General features: G+C 40.3%; 1 protein-coding gene across 3 annotated transcripts in view; it reads left to right on the top strand.

Annotated features, from left to right (window-relative positions):
• Pde3a (phosphodiesterase 3A) overlaps positions 1-19,650 on the top strand; it is a 287,295-nt gene that overhangs the window by 253,093 nt on the left and 14,552 nt on the right. For 2 of the 3 annotated variants that reach the window (XM_028872232.2, XM_037204010.1), the window contains exons 9-16: positions 846-983; positions 6,037-6,148; positions 9,577-9,690; positions 9,828-10,027; positions 10,801-11,004; positions 12,558-12,713; positions 14,482-14,740; positions 15,121-15,165. In XM_028872232.2, coding sequence (XP_028728065.1) covers positions 846-983; positions 6,037-6,148; positions 9,577-9,690; positions 9,828-10,027; positions 10,801-11,004; positions 12,558-12,713; positions 14,482-14,740; positions 15,121-15,165 — 1,228 coding nt within the window. The remainder of the gene's footprint in view (positions 1-845; positions 984-6,036; positions 6,149-9,576; positions 9,691-9,827; positions 10,028-10,800; positions 11,005-12,557; positions 12,714-14,481; positions 14,741-15,120; positions 15,166-19,650) is intronic. The other variant, XM_028872233.2, reaches the window with a different exon arrangement.

The following is a 19,650-nucleotide window of genomic DNA, read 5'->3' as shown; positions in this document are numbered from 1 at the left end:
AAAGACACTCCTGGGTGCACATTTAAGTGAGGTTAAGCATGGCTGCCAAGGACAGGGAGCAGCTGACACCAGCTGCTGTCCTTAGCATTTTTCTTTAACCATGTTTTTGCTGCTTGTACCTTCAAACTAGCTGTTCAGGCAAAATTTTTAATGACTTATTCTCTTTATTTTCTTTACTTTTTAAAAATAGTTGTGGTGGTGAGAAAATATGAGTATCCTGATTTAAGATGCTTTGTACACTGACTGCCCTTCCATTTACATAGAGCAAGTCGTCTGGTGGAGAGCAGGTCTCGGGGATAAAATTACATTCCTGGAAGATGTGGCAGCTGTCATTCTCCAGGAATAATGCTGATCTGAACAGCTCAGATATAAATGCAATTGAAGTGGAGAGGTGAAGCCTTCATCCACCTCATGCATTTCTGTCAAGGGTCCAACATAACCAGGCTCACTTCTCAGACACATTTACCAAAGTATAGAAAGAAGGAGGTTTAGAGATAACATCAGAGTTTTCTGAGGTTCTTCAGTCCGCATTAAAGAATCTTGCAAATTGACACAAAAGTAGTAAAGCTGACATCTGGGAGAAACATCTGTTAGGCTGGGTCGTGTGTGCAAAGGGGCAAGCAGGCATCAGACTACGTAAAAGTCAGTCGAACTGTGCTCGGTGCTGGATTCTCTACTCCGGGCTCATGTTCTCTTCCTTTGTTTTGTTTGTTTGTTTACTGATTTTGAGATTCATGGACTTTTAAGTCATTATTTCTGAGAGCCACAGTTAGTTATTGAATTTACCAAAATGATTTTTTAATAGAAAAACTATATGTGGCTCAATATCTTTATCTCTATTACAGGACAAACCAATTCTTGCCCCTGAACCCCTCATCATGGATAACCTGGACTCAATTATGGACCAGTTAAACACCTGGAATTTTCCAATTTTTGATTTAGTGGAAAATATAGGAAGAAAATGTGGTCGTATTCTGAGCCAGGTAAGAAATGTATTCAAGCAGATGACTTGAGACACAGAAGGAAACAGTCCGTTGGTGGCTAATCTGTACATTCCCAACACCTGTAGGTAGGCATGCAGAAGTGAAATTTTATCAGTGAACATGCGGTAGGTTCTATGGCTGTGTGCTGACCAAATAACAACCGGAATTTCAATTGAGTATTGCTGTCTACAATTAAGATATTATGTAATTTTTAAGGCAACAGAGGCAGAGGCAGGAATAGATCAGCAAGATGGACAAGTGACCAAAATTCATAGAATTGAGCCAAAGAGAAGCTGGCCTGGCCTCGGAAAGGAAACTCCTGTTAATGATGAATCCATCCCTATAATTACATCTCCTGACTATTGTTTTAACTTCTGAATATCATAGTACTTAGGTTTCATGAAAAATTAGGTACTGTGCAGAAATATGTATCTCCCCCACTGGCTTGGGAAACACCAGAATTTTGTGTGTTTGAAAATCAAAACAATCTCTCTAATGGAAATGCAGAGTGAGTTGCCAGGTGCATGACAAATGTCTTAGGTCTTGTCTCTGTAAGAGATACTCTCTCGAGGCTTCCCTATTATAGGACTGATTGTTTGGTGGAAGTGGAAGGAAAACATATAGAAATTATGTACTTAAATATACTTGTTTGAAAAACTGAAGCTAAGTGATGATTGATTGTGTTATAAAATAGCCATCAAAATATGCATGATCCAGGGCTGTGGAGATGGTGCACCTGTTAAGAGCAGTTACTATTCTTGCAGAGGACCTGAGTTTAGATCCCAGCACCCACATGGTAACTCATAACCATCTGGAACTCCAGTTCCATAGATCTGGTGTCCTCTTCTGCACTCTCTAGGCACATAGTGCACATGTATACATGTAGGCAAGTACTTATACACATAAAATTAAAGTAAATAACTAAAAATTATATTTATAGTCCAAGGGGTGGTATTAAGGTATATCAATATGTATTTAAAATATGAGTAATATCACAGCACCCCTGAAGACTTCTGACTTTGGTGAATCTGTGGTCACCCTTGGCTCTGTGAATCTCTACCTCAAAAATTGCAAAGCAACACACCAAAAATGCTTTCAGTGGGATCAAGACCCAGCCCCATTGATGAGGGCCACTTATAACTTTTCTGTGAAATACTAGAAATTTGTGGAACACTGGTTCTTCTCTACCCTAAGACTGGCTGTCCCCAGCTGCTGTTCAAGAGCCTGAGTATGGAACATCTTGGAGAAAATACAGTTCACAGGATTTGAACGGGAAGCTGGTGCTTCTACTTTTAGTGTTAAATACACAGACCCAGAGAATTCATCTGGTCTTCAAGAAAAGACCCTTCCCCTAAAGGAATTATCAATCAAGTTGAGAAAGAAATCTGTTTCAAACCAATGATGGATCAACTTAGATGATGAGCTATGAAGCAGAAGCTAATTACCATCTGTATAATATGTCAATGTCCCTCTTCTAGACTTATTCTGGCCATGACCATGATACAGTGGCAGGCAGCCATGTTTATGGGGAGTCGACAGTTCCATTCATCTCTTCCTGAGCCCTTAGTGCCAAGCTGTCTGCAAAGCTCACTGATCTTAGCAAGTTCAAGGCAGCCACTGTATCCCATTCGCCTTCACGTCGGAATTTGTTTTTCCTCCTAGGAGTGTTTGAATCCAATTGCAAAGTGTGACACCTAGAGAGAACCAGGCACATAATGTATTATGCCACAAAATAGAGCTGTGGTCCATGCAGGATCATTCCTTTCTACCAGGGATTGTGTGTGGTGTATACAGGGAGAATTGAGAATTCTCATACACTTTTGCCCTTGATGCATGGTACAGGTTCCCACAGACTCCTCTCCTCTGTCTGTCTGTCTGTCTGTCTGTCTCTCTGTCTCTCTGTCTCTCTCTCTCTCTCTCTCTAAGACAGTATCACACTGTAGCACAGGCTGGCCTACCTGAAACTCCCTATATAGCTAGCTCCAGCTAGCCTCAAACTCATGACAGTCTTCTTGCCTCAACCTCAGAATTCTGGGGTTTCAGATTCCATACACCACACATGCTTGCTTGTCTCTAATCTACATGGTAACTATAGGTTTTTATTGGTGGTGGTCATGGCAGTGGTTGGCTGGCTGGTTTGTGGGGTTTTGTTTTGTTTTGTTTTTGTTTTGAGACAAGTCTTATATAACACAGGCTGCTGTCAAGCATGCTATGTCACATGGAACTCTTAATCATCCTGTCTCCACCTCCTAAGGGCTGGGATTATAATTTTATGTCACTACACCAGCTTGTTATAGGAGTTTTTTTTTTTTTTGGTTTTTCGAGACAGGGTTTCTCTGTGTAGCTTTGCGCCTTTCCTGGAGCTCACTTGGTAGCCCAGGCTGGCCTCGAACTCACAGAGATCCGCCTGGCTCTGCCTCCCGAGTGCTGGGATTAAAGGCGTGCGCCACCAACGCCCGGCCTTTGTTATAGGAGTTTTGTTTGTTTATTTGTTTTAATATCCATGTTAGAGAAGAAACTTAGGCTTGAAAGAATATTCTGTTTTGCTTTCTTTTCCTTTATTATTATTATTTTTTTTGGTAAAGCATTGAGTAAACATTAGACTTCATGAGATTAGCCTTCTCAGAAGTCCAGATCCTTTTCAGTCTGCTACATCCCAGCAACCCATAAAACACTTTCACCTATAGCATCATCCAGCCCTCCAAACAAAGAGTGTGACCACATGGCATGGTGACCTTGGTGGCTTAGCTTTTCAGTACATGGACAATAGAACAAATGCTACTGCAAATTTCTGGTGTCCCTCGGTGCTCTCAAAGGTAAGGGAATGAGTAATCTTTTTTATTGTTGTCTTGCTAGAGATTGAATCCACTGTGCTGAGCATGGGTTCTTCCAGTGAGCAACACTCTTAGCTCTGCCATCTGTTTAAGAGTCAAGGATACCAGTAGATGTGGTGGTAATCTAATTGTACTGAATTATTATTTTGATTGTATGTTAATAAAGTTGTCTGGGGGTCAGAGCTATTAGAGCCATAGCAAGAGTGTGGCGGTGGTGGCACACGCCTTTAATCCCATAAGATCTCTGTGTGTTCAGGGTCAGAGCTATTAGAGCCATAGCAAGAGTGTGGCGGTGGTGGCACACGCCTTTAATCCCATAAGATCTCTGTGTGTTCAGGGATACAGTCAGCATTAGAGACATATACCTTTAAGACCTAGGGGGCTGTACATTCAGACAGTGACGAGGCAGTCATGTGTTTGGGTTTACAACCAATGAGAAGGCAGAACAACATACTTTAAAAAAACGAACCGACAGGAAGTAGGTCTCTTTTCGCGAAGCTGGGACAGCAGGAGGAAGGGTGAGATTTTAGCTCTGAGCTCTGACCTCTCGACTTTCTCTTTTACATTGTTTCTGTGTTTCTTATTTAATAAGACGGTTGGATACATCAATAAGTAGACATTAGGAATATTTAGGATAAATAACAAATCTCAAAGCTCACCCACTTATCTTTTGTATGCTCGTGAACAAGTCATCCACCAAGACATGCTCTTATATCCCTCTCTATGCCTTTCACCTCAATCAATCACTGAGCATAGAGCTTCCGAGGGAACACAGTTTCAATTGCCGTGCTAAGTAGCTCTTTCTGAGACTCTGCCTTTGAGTTTATGAGTCACAAAGTTCTGATTATGGAAAAGTCCCCCGCCCCCACCCTGACTTTCACACCACTTTTAGTGAGATGTTAGGACAGCTGAAATTAATTAGCATGGGCAGACCAACAATCACCTTTTGTCTGAGACTCCACAGGGCCAAGTTTCACATCAAACAGGTTTTTGAAGCGCCATATGTTCAGAGGCCTCAGCTCCTGACCTCCTTGAATTCTTTGAATCTGAATATTTTACGTTATCTTTTTAGCAAAAAGTAATTTATCTTATTTTATTAATATATATTTGTATTTTTCCTGCATGTATGTCTGTGCACCACATGCATGCGTGGTATCTATGGAGGCCAGAGAGGGCATTAAATTTCCTGGAACTAGAGTTTCAGATGGTCATGAGATACCATGGGTGCTAGGAGTTGATGTGGTGAAATTGTATTATTGTGATATTGATCCTTGGTCCTCTGTAAGAGCATTCAGTGCTTTCAACCACTAAGCCTTCTATCCAGCCTTCAGATTTTAAAGTTATAATTACTCTTTTCAGTGAAGACAGTTTGCTCAATTCATGATCCTTTCTTCTTGAATTCAGAATGACTGTGTGTGAAATACTAGGTGGCTGATTTTGATGACAGATCCTTGATATCAATATCAAGCAGTTAAGACTACAAACTCCAAAACTGACACGTACAGTTCCTTACCAACTGGGTGATCGTCTGCAAGTTGCTCAACCTCTCTGTTCTCAGCATCCTCTGCCATCAGATATTGGGAACTCATAGTACCAGTCTCAAAATGTACTCTGAGAACTATCTATAAATAATTAGTATGTGCTGACTGATTAGAGTATTGGTCTCTTTTGGTGCTGTGTGTATGCACACCGTTGCCATTGTTACTGTAATTATTATTGATGCAGCATGCATTGTTAACTCCCTTAGTGCTTATATACAAGAACTCAAATATTGGCTAAGACAATAATAATGAAAATAGTAGGAAGAACTCTGTGTCTAGCATTGAAGTCAAAGCCATGTCAATCTTACTGACACATCCTCCCAAGTGCTGGGATTGCAGGTGGCAGATGCCAGGCCTGGCTTAGCATAAAGTGTTCAGTAATCATCTAATTTAAGAACTCAGTGCATTGTTCTTAGTTACACTGTGGTTTTTCTTTTTTTGGGGTGGGGTGGGGTGGGATTTATGTGCAGTAATTATCTTAAATACAGATGATATAGTCTCTATGATAAGGAACTCCATTGACTCAGTATACAGATACCTTCAGTGTGTTTACTATTCCCAATAGAAATATCCCTACTGGGAGCATATCAATTGTAGCTGATGGATGCACACTCTTACCCTTTACCATCTCTTGCATAATGAGTGATGTCTTACAAGGTCTTGTCTCCCCCTTTTCAGGTATCATACAGACTGTTTGAAGACATGGGCCTCTTTGAAGCCTTTAAAATCCCGGTTAGGGAATTTATGAATTACTTTCATGCTTTGGAGATCGGATATAGGGACATTCCTTGTGAGTATAAGATAATCCAATGCTTGCTCGTCAGACATGCAGAAGGTGGTGGGAGGTCAAGTCCTTGGTCACTCTGTGTGACCTCATTGTATCGTTGGCTACTCTGTGTGACCTCATTGTATCATTGGCTAATCTGTGTGACCTCATTGTATTGTTGGGTACTCTGTGTGACCTCACTCTATCAGTGGGTGCTGCTGGAACCCCGTCTCCTTCACTGTACGCTGTGTAAGACCCTGGAGCCTCACCCATCTCCTCTAGCCTCATTTCTTGGTCTTGAAAATACGGTCATGGGATTTGTTTCACATGAATGTCCGGATCAAATGGGATGATATTTCTTAAAGATTAGAATATGTGTCTTGCATAGCTCTCATAGTTGTTTGAGGTAAGATTAAATGTTAATTATAAATTTATTCTCATTAAATAATCACCAACTTTTATTGACTGAATTTAAATTTTTATCATTGTATCTGATCAGTTCAACTAAAACCAGAACAGTTGATGTTTTCTCAAGATGAGATAAACCTAGTTGGTATTCAGAGGGGCTGGAAGATGGTGGTTTAGTTAATAGTATAGAAAAGAAGAAACATACAAAAATGGTAATGGGGAAGTTGTTTTAAAAAGTCGGGTGCACATGAAACCCCAAGATAAATGCACTCAAGAATTTCAGTATTGATTATTTAGAAAATTATAATAATGAAGACAGAATGCAGAGGGGAGGCTAAATGTTTATGTCAAATCCATGTAATAACTGCATGTACGCATGGTTGCTTTACAATACTATATAGAATAAATGGAGCTGAAGAAAACGTTCAAAGACCCAACTAAAGGAGCTGTAGAAGTATGTAATATCCATATGGTCTTTCAAAGGAATAAATACATAGAAGAAAGATCAATGCTATTTAATCTGTTAATTTGAATATGTCTTAGGAATGTGCTTTCTGTAGACTCAGGCAGCATGTGCACTAATGTTGAATATGTGTTGTTTAAAGCCTGTTTTCCCTTTTAAGTTTGCTTTTATACATTTTGAACTTCAAAAGCTCACGGCTTTTGTAGTTATCAAGACTTGAAATGAAGGGCTGGGGGCGTAACCCAGTTGGTAAAGCACTTACCTAGAAAGTAGGAAGTCTGGTGGCACGTGTCTGTAATTTCAGCACTCAGGATACTAAGGCAAGAGGATCAGAAATTCAAGGTTATCCTGGACCACATAATGAGTTTAAAACAATCTTGAACTATAGTGAGAGACACCCAGTCTTAAAAGCAAAATCAGGAAAAAAATGAAGTTAAATTTAAAAAATGCTTATATTTGGACACAAATAATTGGCAGGTATCTCAGAAAAGGATGAACATGCTAGCCTAGTGAGCATGATGTTTTTAAGATACTCACATGGTGTACTCATGTGAAAATCCATAGCACATAGTGTGACCAGAAAGAAGGAAGAACACAGCCTGCCACTGAAATGTGCTGAGGCGTACAAGCTAAAGCAAGAGGGGCAGAACAGGCCAGTTGGCTTGGGGGAAGAGGTGCTTAATGGTACGGGGTCCTTTGGGATAGTCTGGCTGCTGAGGCCATTAAAGTTGGAAGAGAGAGATGAAAAAGGGGGTTGTTGAGGGGAGGAGTGGGAATCTGGCGATAAGCCTGGCTTCCTTTAATGTGACTTTCCCAGGGCTCAGCCTGGTCAGATGCCAGCAAGTGACATAAATGTTAGTGATTTCACAAGGATTAAGGAGCTAGTTACATAAATAAACATTTTCAGAAAGGAAGCCACAGGAAAACTGAAGTACAGTTATGCACTGGACAGGAATTACAAATTATTGTTTCATTCGCACGTGTATTTTAACTTTTCAATCAGCAGGTTTTATTGAGTTCTCTCAGATGCCATACTGCATAGAAATACTATGATGTGTGGTCATGCCGCATTGCTGTGACCAAGAGCACATTGCTGTCTGTGGTGTCACTTGAGACAATGGGGGGACAGGACCAGTTTTCAAATATAAAAAGAAACTTCCAGATTCTAAAGCTTGTTATTTTATGTTTTATATTTCCTATTTTTAGATGAGCAAATAATTTATTTTTATAAACTATTAAATTGTCCACTCCATGTGAAAATATTTTATAAAGTAAGGATACTTACAGGGCAAATAGGTTGGCTCAGTGGATAAAGATGCTTTCCATCAGAGTGGAGGACCTAAATTTGAGCCCTTGAGCCCATAGTTAGAAGGACAGAATTCATTTCCACAGGTTTTCCTCTGACCTCCAGGGTGTGCTTGTGTGTATGTGTATATGCACATACACACAAAATAAGTAAATGTTAAAATAAATAAACCTGCTTGCACTATTTGAGGTCTCTTGGCCCCTTGCATTTCCATAAAAAAGTTTATTTTCATCTCCTAGGAACGCTTTGGCTTGATTGGCGCTGCTTCAAAATATAATGTCTCCTCTCTGTTGAGCTTAGAGGGTTAGACTATGTGAGCAAGCTAGCAAAGGCCTTCCTTGTCATAGTTTTAATTACAAATACAAGCGTTCACTCCTCTAATTATTTTAGCATTGACACTCCTGAAGAATTATGTGTCTGATGGCCTTCTGTAAACGAATCCACAATTAGTATTAAAAAGCTGTGGAGGGAAAGTGAAAATGGAATCAGGTGAACTGTGACGGGAGACTCTATTCACATCTTAGAGATTAAGTCTTTAGTCGGAGTCGATCTGTAACACCATTCAGGGCAAAGGGGAGCATAAAGCTTAACTGTCATTCATGTTACTCTGAGTTCATCTAGATGCAGCTATAAAAAGGAAGGGATTGGGGGGGAAAACTTCATGAAGCAGCAGCTGATATAGCAGTCTGCATAAGCAACTTACTAGTGGGAATATGACAAAAAATATATATGATCGCTTGGTGAGGATTGGTGTTGATGCCCCTGCTGATTCCTGGTGGTAAAGGGGGGTGTGAGGTGTTCAGTAGGTATTGTGACTGGTCCCTTCAGCTGGCCCTCTTTGCTGTAAATAGGAAGAAGATGCCATTCATTCATCTGAGATGACATTTTGGTCCTTGAGACCATTGGCCTGAGTAGTTTAGGTCTTTCTTTCTGCATCTCTACAAAGTTTTTCTTGTACAAGAGCAAAGAAACAGAAATGTAAACACAACACGTTGAGTTAACTGTGTACATAGGCTTCTGGGAGAATCAGACACTGGCTTTTCCACTTTGGATATCTGGTGCACAATAAGTGCTGTGGGTGTGGTTTCTTGTTACTGTGAAAATGATGGAATTGGTGGAAGAATTTTCTAGAAGTCCCTGTCCAGGGAAGTCTGGCATGCGTTCCCTGGAGAGTTAAAGTGTGGACAGAAGTGTTCACCCAGTAGATGGCAGTCTTCAGCCTTGGGCCCCAGAGTTCACCAGCTGATGTGTGCTCGCTCCTTTGCATCGTTACAGATCATAACAGAATCCACGCCACTGATGTTTTACATGCTGTGTGGTACCTCACAACGCAGCCAATTCCTGGCCTCCCAAGCGTGATTAGTGATCATGGATCAGCAAGCGACTCTGGTGTGTATGAATTATGCCTGTGCTTCTTATAAAAGCCAGGAATTTGATTTGTGTGCTTTATTTCAAAGGAAATCAGAAAGAGGATTCCAGCTTTACAGTTTTTAAGAATGTCTATCACTTTTACTTCCTCTCCTCAGATTCTGACAGTGGATTTACACACGGACACATGGGATATGTGTTTTCAAAAATGTATCATGTGCCAGATGACAAATACGGATGTCTGTCTGGGAATATCCCGGCCTTAGAGTTGATGGCTTTGTATGTGGCTGCAGCCATGCATGACTACGATCACCCAGGGAGGACGAATGCTTTCCTGGTGGCCACCAGTGCCCCTCAGGTAAAGGCTAGAGTTTCCTGAGGAGAAAGTAAATTAGGGTATACATTTCTCGGAATAAAATTAATTTTACAAATATGACTTGTAAGAAGCACTAGGTCTGTGGGAACCAGCCTGTACTTAGTGCTCAGGTAAAATTCTTAGAGGCCTTGTTAATTTCCAAAGATGTCATGGTGTGTGCCAAGATATTCGTGGCAGATGTCTGAACTCATTACACAGAAAGATCGTTTCTCAGCTGCCTTCTTAGAATCAAATGACTAACAGTGAATATCTCCGATGAAGCAAAGACAGCTTACACACGTTCTCCTAAAAAGACTGGAGAACCATGTTTTCCTTGCTCCTTTAAGGGTATGACTTTGGGATGGAAAACTTACTCTGGAAATATTTCCATGGTAACAGTTATTTTTAGTGCATGTATTTTCACTGGTAAGAATTTACTATCCATTTATCTTAGACATTGGGGAGAATTCTTTTGACCTAAACAAAGTTTCTTCAAATAAAAAAAAATTTAAGAAAATAATTATATATATAAAATTAATATATAATGTATACATGTAATAGTAATATATATGCAAAAAAATTTTAAGGGGAGGAACTTATATTGTCAAGAAAATGATATTACCCAAGAAAAGGCATCAACAGTCAAGATAACACAGTGATTTTTAATAGCCAGCATAAAAACGAGAAATTTAAAGCCTTGCATATTCTCATAGACTCTTGTGATTCCTTTTTAACATAAGAAGTTGTAACCTCTCCTCTCTTGCCTTCCACCTTAGGCGGTGCTGTACAATGACCGGTCTGTTCTGGAGAATCATCATGCCGCTGCAGCATGGAATCTCTTTATGTCCCGGCCAGAGTATAACTTCTTAGGTAATCTAGACCACGTGGAATTTAAGCATTTCCGGTTCCTAGTCATTGAAGCAATCTTGGCTACTGACCTGAAGAAACACTTTGACTTTGTAGCCAAATTTAATGCCAAGGTAAGTAGATCTCTACTAGTGTTCATTTTATGAACACATTAAAAGGTGTCTTATATTCAAGTATTGAACAAAACTCAATCGCCATGAGCTTTCTAGAGAAAAAAAAATGATTAAAATATTTATTCCCAAGCTGGCATCTATGTATCACTCTGAGTCTAGATACCTAAGAAGTTGAGGTCTTGGCTGTGTGTGTTAGACTCTGTTCTACAGAGAATAAAAATATTAGCTATCATTGTTGCTATGTTTGATTTAACAGATAATCATGTCTATAGTATATGAGATAAATTATCTGACAGCAGTAGAAAGGAAAGAAAACTTGAAGCAAAATTTCATGTATCAAACATAAAAGCCTAATTATTAATTCAAGAAAGTTTATTTGTTCCTGGGAAGAAGCCTTAGTCATTAAAGGATTTGCTTTGTCAGCATGAAGACCAAAGTGTGACTGTGAGAGCCCCACATTTAAAATAAATAAATAAATAAAAGACTGAGCACGGTAGGACTCATGCATAATTTCATTGCCTTAGTACTGGGGAGGCAGACACAGGAGGCTCCAGAGTCTCACTGACCAGCAGCCTAGCCTAATCAGAGAGAGACCCTGTCTAAAAAGCAAGGTGGTATAGGCAGAGTTTGCCTGTCCCACAGCTGCTCTCAAATAATCACTTAGAGGCTTAATATTAATTACAAATATTTAGTTGATAGCTCAGGCTTGTTACTAGCTAACTCTTACACTTTAAATTAACCCATCATTCTCATCTACCCTCTGCCGTGTGGCTCATGGCTTATTACCTCATTTTCTACACGTCCTGTTTTCCCTGTGTCTGCTGGCATCTCCCCTGACTCCCCCATTCTTCATTCCAGCATCCTTAGTTTGGTTGCCACACCTATACTTCCTGCCTGGCTATCATCCGATCAGCATTTTATTAAACCAATTCAAGTAACAAATCTTTACAGTGTACAAAAGGATTATTCCACAGCAAGACAGTGGCTTCTGAGGAAAGATACCTGAGTTGAATTTTGACCCCTGCCCCCCGCCACATACATACACTCCTGCAAACACTCTTATGCATACACATACAAAAGAAAACTTCTTATTGTAGTTTTATTATTTAATACAAGTTGATACTATGTACTAACTTCAAACTGTAAGCTCAGTAATAGTTACTTTTTCTTTGACTATTTTAATTTTGGATGAGCTGCATTACTTTTTTTTTCTTTTTTTTTTTTTTTTTTTTTTCTTTTTTGAGACAGGGTTTCTCTGTGTAGCTTTACACCTTTCCTGGAACTCACTCTGTAGCCTAGGCTGGCCTTGAACTCACAGAAATCCACCTGCCTCTGCCTCCTGGGTGCTGGGATTAAAGGTGTGCGCCACCACCGCCCGGCCACTTTTTTTTCCCAATGTAAACTGATGATATTAGTTCTAGTATCTGAAGTTCTGATGTATTATGTTCTCATTCCCACACAGAAAGAAGACAATCAAATTCTGTTGTTATTTCTCATGTTCTAGTTGAGCTATCATAGAGACAGACACCATGTTAATTTTGTCCCTCAAACAGGTAAACGATGATGTTGGGATAGATTGGACCAATGAAAATGATCGTCTCTTGGTGTGTCAAATGTGTATAAAGTTGGCTGACATTAACGGGCCTGCTAAATGTAAAGAACTCCACCTGAAGTGGACAGAGGGCATCGCCAGTGAGTTTTATGAGCAGGTAACTCACAGAACTGCAACACCCATCACAAGCTGTGTGTCCTTGCTGTGTACAAGTCCACCAAAGCTTACCTCAAGCCATGGGACAGCGTGATCTCTCCATCTTATATTCAGACTTGCACCAAATATATATACTAGGTAGTTTCAGCAGAAATTTAAAAATGACACGTGAAAATGAACTAAACTCTTGAACACTGAAATAAAATTATCTGCAAGCATTTGAGAGAAGCCTTTTAGTATGACAGAATAATCTAATGAGATATAATGAACACCCTTGAAATGCTGAACTGCTACAGGTTTGTTTATTGTAGTAAAAATAGCTTCAGATGTATATAAGGAAACATCAATTGACTGCTGTCCAAGTACAACTAAATAACAGCAGTGCATGAAAGAGGTGTGTATGTGTGTGTCCACAGTCACACAGATTCTATATTTGATACAAGAACAAAAGAATTAACAGACTCCCTGAAAAGCTACTACATGCTGCTAAGCTTGGGTGACCATCTCCCACATAAACCTACATTGCTCTAATTATATTTGCAGTTCTGAACAACTTTCTTAAGAAGGACATGGAAGAAAAGGAGAGGACTCAGTGACATAAGGGGGTGTGAAAAAAGTGAAGATGCTTACCCTGGGGGGAAATATAGCTGATAGATTGACTGTGGTTCACTGTTAAAAGCTACATGTACAACTGTAAAAATAGGTTTATAAAAACATTGCTGTGGAGTTTGAGCAGGAAAATCCTCTCAAGTACTTATCAGAGAGCTGATCCAAAAGAAATGTTAGATCCTTCTTGAGTGCCCTAAAGACCACAGGGATAAGCCACCATGGTGGCAAAAGCTTGGAATCCCAACATGGGGAGGCTGAGGAGGGACCTCCTGGGACTGTAGTGTGAGGTCAGATTGCAGAAGAAAAGGGGGCAGAATGTGACTGTAACAAGTCTGTCCATGTGACTGGGAACAGAGTTCAGCCAATAGCAGAAAATAAAGTGCCCAATAATGGTACTTAAATAAGGACTGGAATAAACTTTTAAGGTTTGTGTAGTCAGCATTCATATGCAAAATAAAATATTTATGCTTTTAAAAATAGTGTGTTGCCTTTTCTCATAATGGCATTCTCAATCAATGGCAAAGTACTAAAATGCAGAAAAATGTGAAAGAAAAGAAAATCCACGTATCCTGGCTTATAATTTTATTAATTTATTAAGTCTTCTAGGTAACCTTTTGTTTATGAGCTGTTATTTTTAACCTCATAAATATTTGATGCAGTTAAAGACAAAAAATGTAATAAATAAGAATATTAAAAACATAATCACAGAAGATACAAATTAAATAAAATCTGGGATACTATAGCAACTTGAATGGGGCAAGAAAAATGGTTTATGCTTTCTAGCAGTCCAGGTGAAAAGCAAACGTAATAGGGGTGTGGCTCAGCTGGTAGCCTGCTTGCCTAGTGTGCAGGAAGCCTCAGTTCAGACCCCAGCAGCACTGACGTAGTGGTGCATATCAGTAATCTCAGTACATGTCCCCTTGAAAGTGAACCAAAAATGTTTAGTCTGCACAGTTAACAAATACCAGGAACAAAGTCCTTCTATGGGCATCTTAGCCACCAGGGTCATGACTCTGAGCAGTGACATCAAGGGATTTTATGTGATTATCTGGGTTATAGAATATCCACACATTAGATGCCAAGTGTATGTTGACTTGTCTTATATTTATACTCCTCTGACATTTACCTTTGTCATTACCTTTGTGAATTCCTATTTCTAGGGCGATGAAGAAGCCAGCCTCGGTTTGCCCATAAGCCCCTTTATGGACCGTTCTGCCCCACAGCTGGCCAATCTTCAAGAATCCTTTATTTCACACATTGTGGGTCCTCTATGCCACTCCTATGACTCTGCAGGTCTCATGCCAGGAAGATGGGTTGATGACAGTGATGATTCGGGAGACACTGATGACCCAGAAGAAGAGGAGGAAGAAGCTGAAACACCAAATGAGGAAGAAATCTGTGAAAATAATACAGCTCCCAGTAAGCCATAAAACCCATTTCTGATGAGATTTTCCAGGAGTGATTTCCGCCTTGGATTCAAAGGATTTTATGCTTCTCATAAATTACATCCTTTAAGTCCAACTATTCTCGGCTGGGTTGGGCACTAAATAGCTGTCTGTATCATAATGGAGAGAGCAGAAGATGGAATGTATGGCAAATTAGATATCATGCAAAGAGATGCTCTCACTATGAAGTAGAGTTGGTAACTAGTTTCAGAATTTCTGAGTGGTTTAGAATTTTGGTTACCATATGGACCAATTGCAGGCTTTTTTCCATGGTTAAGCTGAGGATGGGAAGAGATAATAAGACTTGAGTCTTTAACTTAACAATTGCTAACTGCACACACTCTCTGTGCCTAGGCATTAGTCCTGGTGCTAACAGTAGACCTATGGACAAAACAAAGAGTAAGTAAGTCCTTGTCCTTAATGATGTACATTCTAGTAGAATTACAGATACTCAGCAACACAAACCAGTATGTTTATAATGTACTAGGTACTGATGGATACAGTATATTTTTTTTAGGGGAGGATCATTCTTTGTCTTATTTTTTGAGGAGATACAAAATATTGCAGAGAATTTTAAAGTAAGTTATCCAGGAAGAGAGAAAGTGTTTAATATGTTTTAAAAGACCTGTAAAAAATGAAGGAATGTTCCATGGGAATCTATGTGGAAATGGATTTTGGGAAAAGGAACAGGCAGTGACTCCAGGGTCCTGCAGTGGGTGTTAAGTGGGGGAGTCAGGGGGGCTGAAAAGGACAAGGGGAGGAAGCATGGGAGAAGCCAGGGGGAGTCATTTGGTACAGGCGGGGAGATAGGGCTCTGTGGGTCGAGTGAGAACCTGGCCTTTTACACTGAGATGAGAATTAATAGTGGTTTGTGAGCAGAATGGTTAGTGGACTCAACTCACATTTTACCTAAGTAGTTTTGGGAATGTTTGGGGGATTGGAGCAGAGGTAAGGGCATCATTTCAACTGTTGAACTGATCTGAATGACAGCCGATATGACTTCTTAGGGTGGTCTCAGTGGTGTGACAATGAGAACCCATCTGTCACAGGTTCATTTCTGTAGCTATAACAAACACTCCGACAAGAAGCCACTTAGGCACTTGGGAGAGAAATGTTTATTTGGTTCACATTCCAGGTTACAGTCCATTGCTGAGGGAAGTCATAGTGGCAGGCACTTGAAGTAGGTCACAGCACATCCACAGTCAAGAGCAGGAGAAGCACATGGATCCCCGCTTGCTCTCTATGTTGTTTATGCCCAGTTAGCCTTCCTCTCTCTCCTACAGTTCAGGTCTAGCCAAGGAAACAGTGCCGCCAACATTCAGGTGTGTCTTCCCACTTCAGTTAACAGTCAAAACCATCCTTCACAGACATGCCCACAGGCCAACTTGAGCCACAGTTCTTCAAACTTTCTTCTCAGGTGATCCTGAGTTGTAGGAAGTTAACAATGAAAACTCACCCTGCACCATCATATCTGAAAACTGGCTTTGGGTTCATTACACATGCAGCCAGTAATCCAGCTGACTCAAGTGACTATGAAAACATGACTCTGTCACACCTTTAGATATACTCCTCAGCATCTCTTACAACAAAACAGTGGCTAATAACACAATTAGTAAAACACACAACCCCTAAAATGGCATTACACAAGTACGTGCCTGTAATCCTGTAAACACAGCATGTTTTCTATCTACTTGAACAGACAAAGCAAAACTTTAATATTTTTAAAGTCCTTGAATAAAACATTACCACAGACAGATACCCTTGTCATTTTCTTCTCTATTGTGGTCACAGTTAGGAAAATGCAAGGGTTGGTTCATGTCTATCATGGAGTAAGGAGGTTCGTGACTATGCTGGTTTGGTCCATTCTTTTATATATATACAGATGTAGATGTGAATATAGATGATATGGTTGATACAGATGGTATAGATATAGGTAGATGTGCCCCGATTTTCAACACCTACTAGAAGAATTCAAGAACTCATTGTCATCTCAAAACTTACTTGTCAGAACCTTGGAACACTGTCTTTGGGCCAGATTTGTATGTGTTCTCTCTCACCTGTTAGCCTTTCTTGTTCTTTGTCTTTTTTAAATCATGTGTGTGTGTGTGTGTGTGTGTGTGTGTGTGTGTCTGTCTGTCTGTCTGTCTGTCTGTCTGTCTGTGTCTGTCTATAGGTATATACATAGAAGTCAGTATTATCCCCCACCCTCCACTTTGTTTAACACAGTGTGCATCTCTTGTTCTTTATAGCTGCCTAAACTAGGCTAGCCTGTCTCTGCACCATGTCTATCTATAGGTGCATTGAGAATACAGATTCTCTGGTACAACATCAGCTTTAAGTGGATGATGGGATCCAAAGTCAAGTCCTCACACTTGCACAGCCAGCACTTACCCCCCGAGCCACCTCCCCAGTTGTTAGCTTTTGAACTGAATGGGGAAACTGAAAAGTTGGTTTTTCTCTAATATTCTATTGTCAATGTATTTCTCTGATATGTATAAAAAGAAATTAATGATTTTAGGATTCAGAGCTAGAACCTGAGACTTGGGAGTCAAGAGTTATTTATTCATCTTTTAATTTTCTCTTTTGCTGTGTTTCCCCTTGAGTATCATGTAAGACCTGTGTTAGCTGAGCCTCTGAAAATGCTTTGTTCCAAAGAGTCTTTAGGGATTGCCATTTAAACTCATGAACATTATTAAGGTGCATCCCCAGGCATGGGGAATTGAAGGAGTCATTCCAGCACCATTATTCAGCAGGCTCAGCTTGCCCACCTAAGCTTGATAGGGAATGGTCTTTCCAAACACTGGGCTGGCACACTGGCCTCCAGAGTGATGTATTGTTCCCTTGGTCTTTATGTTTCAGCCAAGTTAGCAAAGCATCCATGAAAATTCTATGGCTTCAGTTACACATGGCTTTCAGTGATTAAGTAGCCCCTTATACTGAAATTTAAAACATCTCTGCCACAATAATCAGACACTGTAGTTTTAGATGTCTGATCTGTTTGTGCAAATGTTTATGTGTGTAGGAATGTGTGTTTATGTGTAGGAGCATTTGTGCACATGAAGGTGCAGGCACATGTGGATGGAGATCGGGGTTAATTTCACCTTATTATTTGAGACAGGATTTCTTTCTGAATTTGCAGTTCATTTACTTGGCAAAGGTAGATAACCAGTGAGCTACAGGGATCTACCTGCCTCCATCTCCCGAAATCTGTGATACAATGGTATTGCAGATGCATGCCCATGTCCCAGCTTTTTGCATGGATATTGGAAATCAAGCCGGCGTCTTCATGCATGTACAGCAAACGCTCCACTGGTCCATCTCTCCAGCTCCCTAAAATTATGATTTTGAAGCACCTTTGCAACCCCCCAAAATGATAAACATGGAGCGATGTTAGCAGATTTAAACACTGGCTACAGTGTAGAGTTGTGACATTTAGTTAGACACCTCCTCATTTTAATTAAGAAAATAAGATTAACAGCCAACCATAAGCAGCATGACAAGGTGGTGGAACCATAGCAGGCACTCAGGTTTCTTTTTTTTTAACTCCATTGCTTTTGAGTACTTTGTAATTTTCATTTTAGAATTCATATTGGCTGAGATGTTTGCTTTGATTTAGCCTGATCTTAGGTTTCAGGAGGAAAATATTAAATAGCCACTGGTGAGTTCTGCAGTTTGTAAAACTTGGAGGTCTCCCAGGAAACAGAATAAAATGCTGCAGTGTGATGTCCTGAGCAGAGGGGGCTTTTACCCCACCTCATAATTAAATCTGAAAGGTTCCTGGGGCGAGCTAAGAGGTTTCTAATGAAGTACTAAGCTGTGCTTAGAATCCAAGCAATGAAAGGCGCTTTGTTCTCTTTTCAAAAGATTCCAGTGCTGCATAATTTGGCTCCCAACACAGGCATGCTTCAGACCACCTGCAGATTCTAATCTACGCAAATTTATTTGGTACAAACTTTCTTCTACGTCACTTGGTTCAGCATAATTCCAGAGAGGTTTATTGCTAATGTTTAACAGCCATCTAAGAGAACAGCTGCTCTCCTGGGGCCTGCCCCAAAAGTAAAAAAAGGGAAGAAATGGAGATTTTGTTATCATCTTTCCTGAAAATGTGCAGGCTGTGAGCGGTAGAGAGTTTCCTACCACTGATTCAAACTTGTTCTATGATTCAAAACGTTTGGGTAAGAAGTATACTCAGGGGCTAGAGAGATGGTTCAGTGGTTAGGACCATTTGCTGTTCTTGCAAAGGACCTAGATTCAGTTCCCAACACCCACATGGCAGGTCACAGCTATTTGTAACTCCAGTTTCCAGAAATCCAGAGTCCTCTTCTTGCTTCTGCAGGCTCTGCTCACAGGTAGTACACATACACTTAAACAGACTTACATATATTCATATAAATAAGAATAAGTCATTTATAAAAGCAGACTCATGCTTAACCACCACCAAAGCAAAACTAGAGCAGATGGCTTTGCAAGGAAAACAATTTTAATTTACTTTAAAACATAAAATGTGCTCATATATTGCATGGCAGACGTCTTAGGATTTATGTGGCAGAGTATGTTGGTGGATCAGAGCCAGGAATGCTGCAGAGATCACACCACACAACAGACATCATACAAGAGATTTTATTGAGAGGCATGAATGGCCATCTCAGAGTGAGGAAGAGAGAGGGAGGGAGAGAGACAGAGACAGAGACAGAGTGAGAGGAAGGGACCTTTTAAAGAGTACAGGGTTTGGTGATAACATGGCTGCTTGCCCTGAGTCACTGAGGGCAAGCTGGGGGACCACCGGGCTTCTAACATTCCTCCCCTTTGTTTATTAAAAATGTGAGGAAATAGGAAGGGGTGATGGTGAGGCAGGTGAGGCACCAGCTCTTTAGACTGCTTCCT

The sequence above is a fragment of the Peromyscus leucopus genome, chromosome 3, assembly GCF_004664715.2.
Source record: "Peromyscus leucopus breed LL Stock chromosome 3, UCI_PerLeu_2.1, whole genome shotgun sequence".
Lineage (NCBI taxonomy): Eukaryota > Metazoa > Chordata > Mammalia > Rodentia > Cricetidae > Peromyscus > Peromyscus leucopus.
The sequence above is the reverse complement of the archived record's forward strand: the minus strand, read 5'-3'. Positions and strand labels throughout refer to the sequence as shown.